The following is a 5966-nucleotide window of genomic DNA, read 5'->3' as shown; positions in this document are numbered from 1 at the left end:
TTTAAAATTAAATATTTAAATATTATATTATTATATGATTGAATGATATTTTATTTTTAATTTAAAATTATTAAATTATATAATAATATATTAGTTAAATATTTAATCGGTATTTAAAAATGAGTGTTAGGGTTGGATTCGAATTAAGTCGAGCTCGAGTTTGGTGTTCGAGTTTGAGTTCGAGCTCGGTTAAGGCTGTCTCATTTTGGGTTGGAATTCGGTTTGATTCATTTTTTGTTATCAAAATGATATCGTTTTTAATATATATTGGTCAAAACAATATCATTTTGTATCAAATATTTTAATTAGAAAATCCGACGAGTAGCTCGAGCTCGGTTAAGGTCGGTTCGTTTCTGGCTTGATCGAGTCGAGTTTGAGCACAAACTGACTCGGTTCGAATCCAGCGGTAATGAGTGTATATAGTTTGTTTTAGTTGATTCTTTTCTCAACAAGTTTTACTTTGTCTGCCAGTCTACTTTGATCACAACAATCATTTTCTTTCAATTTCTCAAAGTGGGACTCAACGCTATCTTCATCAATCACACAATTTCCCACTGCCGCCACCCCACTATACTTGGTTAACTTGTTATAAATTAGTGTTTTTTTGAAAACCTTGGTTCATTGTCTAGACTTAAACATTAAATTTCAAGTTTTTTCCCATGTGAGTAAAAGCCTTATTTTAATTGTACCAAATTCATAAAACCACACCCAACATCCATGTATTCTACAATTCATTGGTTAGTTTCATTCACCATCTGCCAGTAGAACAGCGGCTCCCAGAAGTGCACGTATTGATTCATAATCATAAACAGGGAAATGACCTATCCTATCAAATTGATATGACGGGTCACTTAACTAGGACCATCTCCGGGTTGAACGGTGAGGTTGTTGTCTTTCTTGACCGGTTAGTAATGGTGTCATAATTTGATTCCTTTCATGCCAAGAAGGTATACTCGATTTTTGCACATTGTATCAGGGCCAATCTTGGTCCAATCATTTAATCAACAACTGTATTTAAGTCAAAATTTTATACTATCTTAAACTATAATTGAATATTATAAATTTAAGGAAAACTTAAATTAAAATTTATTCGACCTTAAATAGAGGCATGCAAGTGCAAATGGTCTTAATTAAGCCGAAGAGTTCTCCCTCTCGTGGAACAACATTACAAAGTGCTTAAAAATACAATCTAAAAGTCTTTCGTATCAAAATTGTAAGATGAATTGTTAGATAATTTTTCAACTCTAATAAGTTCCGTGATTTTATATGGATTTTGTAACAACTCATTAAAGTACTTAAATGTTTTATTTAAAATTTGTAACTCATATTTTTGCAACTTATCACAAATTTTATTTACATTTAAATTATATCTCTTATAATATTATTATATTAATTAATATTATTTTTTTGTTATTGTCAATTTCTTTTTTTTTTTAAATCCGAATGGGTGGGCCTGACTTTGGTTTAATTAAGTCAACTCTTGTGCCAAATAATATCTGCAACTTGGTTTAATCCAGATGAACAACAGATATGCATTGGACATATACTCTTTGAAAAAAGTGAGCCTATGGGAGCCTAACTAGAAATTTCTTTCATCGTTATCACTATCTCAAGCCACAGTGTTACTGTTTTTATTACTTTACGTCTTTTATGTAGGTTTCCAGGAACCTGATGATTTCATAATGGTTGACGTGTGGATTTGTTCTTTTGTTCCACTACTGGTTTCCTTCCTCCCCAAGTGCCTTCCACACTACTTTTACCACCATTATTTTTAGGTTTAGAAATTAGTCTCCTAATTATTATATCAGACAAACCAATAGTTTAAACTTTTGTTATGAATTTCACTGTTTTTTTTTCACTTAAAAGCTTAGAATCTCAAATCAAAGCCTTCAAATCCAACTATTGATATACAACAGTGCCACATGTTAGTCGGTGGGTGTATTTTATTTACAGGAAGTATGCTCTATACTTAAAAAAAAAAAAAAAATTAAATAAGAAACATACTTTGTCTGGATTACTTAAATATTAATCAATTGATAAATTTAATATAATCTTCTTGCATAGTCAATCCTTGCACTGTTTGTGGTGGTTAAATAAGTTTAAAAATTATTTTGGAAAGTCCAGAGGAGAAGAAAGATAGAGTGGATTGGATGAGACTTTAAGATATAGGGTGGCTGATGGTAGGGGCCATTTTGCTTCACTTTGTGGTTGTTATATACGTACATAATTTGAATATATAGAGAATATATTATTAATTAAGTAGATGATTTTAAATTATAGATAAAATAATAATTAATCATATGATGATATATCATTTGTATATTTAAATTATGTGTACATAATATTGCTCAATTTAATGAAATGACCTGTAAAAAGAAAAAAAAAGAAAAGAAAAATCAAGCAATCAATCAATAAATAAGCCAGCCAACCCACCCACCTAAGCTACCTCCATAAACACAAATGAAATCTCAAAGTATCCCACTATGTTAAGTTATACAAGATAGAGAAATGATTGATGACAGCATACCCAGTTGGAATTTCTTGTGTTAGAGCAAAAGAAAGAAGTTTGAATAGACAGGAAACAGGAGTGGGAATTGATTAGCATGATGATGTCTAGTAAGTATTTGCAAAATTGAAGTGGTCTTGGAATAAAACAACACAATCTTATAGTTTCTAATATGTCCTCAAAATGTGGGTCCAAAATTAAACAACTGTCTAACACAAATGCTTTCTTAAATCATACAATAATATCAGTTGATGACTTAAATCACCAAAAAACATATGCTTTTGGGTATTAAATTAATAGGTTTGCCTACTAAGAAGATATGCCAAATCTTATTGAAGACCATTATATATTAGTACATATGCTTATTACATCATCCTCCACTGAATTATATTCCTTTGTTTATCAACTAATCTCTCCCTTTACCATTATAATACCCTTTGCCAAAAACATGGTCAACATTGATATATATATATATATATTAAATAATAAAACTATATGTATTTATTTTGGGTATATAAATAAATACATATTTGTTCTGTCGTATCATGTAATTGAGTGGTTTTGAATTATAATTAAAATAACATACAATTACGTGATGATACATATAAATGTGTATATATTTGTATACTCGAAATGGGTATAAGTAATATTACTTGTGGGTGGAGGGATAATTGCCAAGAAGTTTCATTCTAGTGCTGAATATATTATCACATTTCTACAGGAATTCAACTTTGTTTATACATATATTTGAGACTTTAGTGGGGGGAGGGGGATTGGGAATGGGAACCCTAGGCTTTTATTTTTTATTTTATTTTACTTTATGATAAGCTTGGATAGATAGTAGGTTTAATATAATAATATTATTAGATATGCATTTTAAGTACAGTGGGAGATTTGTTGCAAATTGAAGAGTCCCCTCTTTCAGGTGATTACATTTAATTTACATCCCTTCTTTCTTTGACTTTTGTTCATTATAATATTATATATATTAATCTTAATATAATAACTTTGATCCTCTCTTTAATTTTGGAATATATGATTTTAATCACCAAGTGGTTGTCTATAATTGAGTTATTTAAATTGCTTCCACACCATTATTCTTCCTTAATATAACCCACAATGAATCTACTGTATTTTGAATCTAATAACTGGTTTTATAATTATTGAATTAAATAAATTAATAATTTGATTTTAAAATATTATTTGAAAAACCCTAAATTTATAACTTGTTATCATTAATTCTTGTGTTTTGATACTCAACCAACCCTAGCCTTGGCTGTATCTACTGTTACTAATGCATGAGACGGCTCTTCTGACCTGACTTTTCTTTTCTTTCATTTTTAAATTGACCTTGAGTAAGTTTTCTGCTATTCATGATTATTAAACTCTTCCCCATTTGACAGGTGCAATGCATCGTTGGAAGCCATAGTTTTTTACTATAAAAGGAATTTAAAGGCACACAAACGAAAGCAAAAAACTCATTGGTGTCTCTTAGCATTACACCCACAAGAAAAATCATATTCTTTTTACATTTCAATGGACATGGATCAAAAAGAAGTGTCTAATAATGTTCTTTCTCATACATCCGATGGAGAGAATGCTTGTTCTTCAGGATCCTGCGTTGAAAAGAAACTCAGATTATTTGGGTTTGAGCTTAATCCAAGCAACAATGGTGCAACTGAATATTTCAAAGTATCCACTGAAGGAGATGAAAGCGTCAACTCATCAACCAAGGATAAAACCTCGAAAGGAGATCAACCGGAGGACAAGAAATTTGAGTGCCAATATTGTTTCAAAGAATTTGCAAATTCACAGGCGTTAGGGGGTCATCAAAATGCCCACAAGAAGGAGAGACTGAGGAAGAAAAGACTGCAACTTCAAGCCAGAAAAGCCAGCATCAACTGTTATCTTCAACCTAACCAGAACAACATAAATTTCAGTTACCGTCATGCCTCCAATGCCTGGTTCTATGATCCTTCCATCTATTCCCCTGATCAATTCGCCCTATACGATCAAGAATCTCAGATTAGTTTCAGTTCTCAAGATCAAGATGCTTCTCAGCTATCAAAGTGGTACACCATACCGGCTCATAATATTCATTTTCAACAAGATTCTTGCATGTTCACTTTAACACAGGCTGATAAATCTCGAGATAAAAGATCTGCAGCCATCATCCCGCCTTCACCTTTGTCTTCTTCTAAACAAAGCTGCAAGTCGTTGGATCTCCACTTAGGCCTCAGCTTGCAAAGTGGAATATAACTGATAATAATTCATAGTATAGGTAAAAAGTGCTATGTATTCTTCAGGGATATGAATTTTTTCAATTGAAATTTACAGACTGAAATGCTTATTGAATTAAAACTCCTGATACTTGGCTAGCATGGCCAGCATACACTGTACCTCACAAGAAAAAAAAATGGCAACTTACATAGTTATGCCACTGGTTTTAGAAGATTACCATATAAATTCCTGCTGTATGTAAATCAGAGGGGCAGATGAAGATTTAATAGAAAATTTATTCTAGAAGTTCTGATTTTTTCCTTTGTATTTATTAATGGTTTATGGATTATGAAGCAATTGCCACCAGATTTTCCCCATTGAATCATCAGTCTTTAATTTTAAGAAAATTCATATTCAACGTCTTGGTGGCTCACAAGGTATTAAAATATGTAAACAAGTAATCCAGATATTTCAAAACAAGAGACGAAGGTTCTGCGTTGCAGATTTGACTTATTCCAAAAATTAAAAAAAAAAGAGCTGAATTTGGGGGACGTTGTTGTTTTGTGGTTAAGCACATAATTAATTAATAATTATAATATTATCATATAATCAGTTGAGATATCCAAAGAATACAATATAATAAAATCTCCAACATTGATAAATAATACAGCCTTTCTGTATAACATCAAACAATGATAATTTTCTAATACTGAAGTGTTTGATTAAATAACTTTGCTGATACTAAATATTTGTTTGAATGATTCTGAAGATCTACATGTTGGGTTGAAAGCTGATAAAAATTTATAATTTATATGGGGTTGTTCCAATTTGTGTTGTTTAATCGGAAAATCCGTAGAATTCAGTAATTAACAGGATTCGAAGCCACCAATTTCTAAAAAACAAAGCTACATATTAAAAACCCTGTTTTTACATGGTTGTAATTAATAAAATTGATAAAATATTAAAATTAAAAAAAAAAACTTCAGTTTAAGTTTTTGTCATATTTGTAAAATCGTGACTTACTTGGTGTAATGTTTGTGAGTCCAGGTGATTGGGTGTTGTTTATTATTTGTACACAAATTTATACTAATTATTTATATACATAATTTTATTATTAATAAGAGGCTAAAGGACTATTTTCCACCAAAGTTTTAATGCGTTCTTAAAGTTACACTTATAGAGTTTGAAAAACTCGAACTTTCACTCATGAACTAACTTCCATTAAAATTTTACGTTAAAA

At 30.6% G+C, this 5966-nt stretch overlaps 1 protein-coding gene across 1 annotated transcript; it reads left to right on the top strand.

Moving 5' to 3' along the window:
- Positions 1-3915: 3915 nt before the first annotated feature.
- Positions 3916-5032, top strand: LOC123214976 (zinc finger protein 5-like). The gene has a single exon (XM_044635001.1). It carries the CDS (start codon positions 4043-4045, stop codon positions 4763-4765), a length of 723 nt encoding a protein of 240 aa, XP_044490936.1. The 5' UTR covers positions 3916-4042; the 3' UTR covers positions 4766-5032.
- The last annotated feature ends 934 nt before the right edge of the window (positions 5033-5966 follow it).

The sequence above is a fragment of the Mangifera indica genome, chromosome 4, assembly GCF_011075055.1.
Source record: "Mangifera indica cultivar Alphonso chromosome 4, CATAS_Mindica_2.1, whole genome shotgun sequence".
Lineage (NCBI taxonomy): Eukaryota > Viridiplantae > Streptophyta > Magnoliopsida > Sapindales > Anacardiaceae > Mangifera > Mangifera indica.
The sequence above is the reverse complement of the archived record's forward strand: the minus strand, read 5'-3'. Positions and strand labels throughout refer to the sequence as shown.

Bases quoted from the DNA above. Each gene is read 5' to 3' on its own strand.
- LOC123214976 (XM_044635001.1), top strand. From the start codon at position 4,043: ATGGACATGGATCAAAAAGAAGTGTCTAATAATGTTCTTTCTCATACA.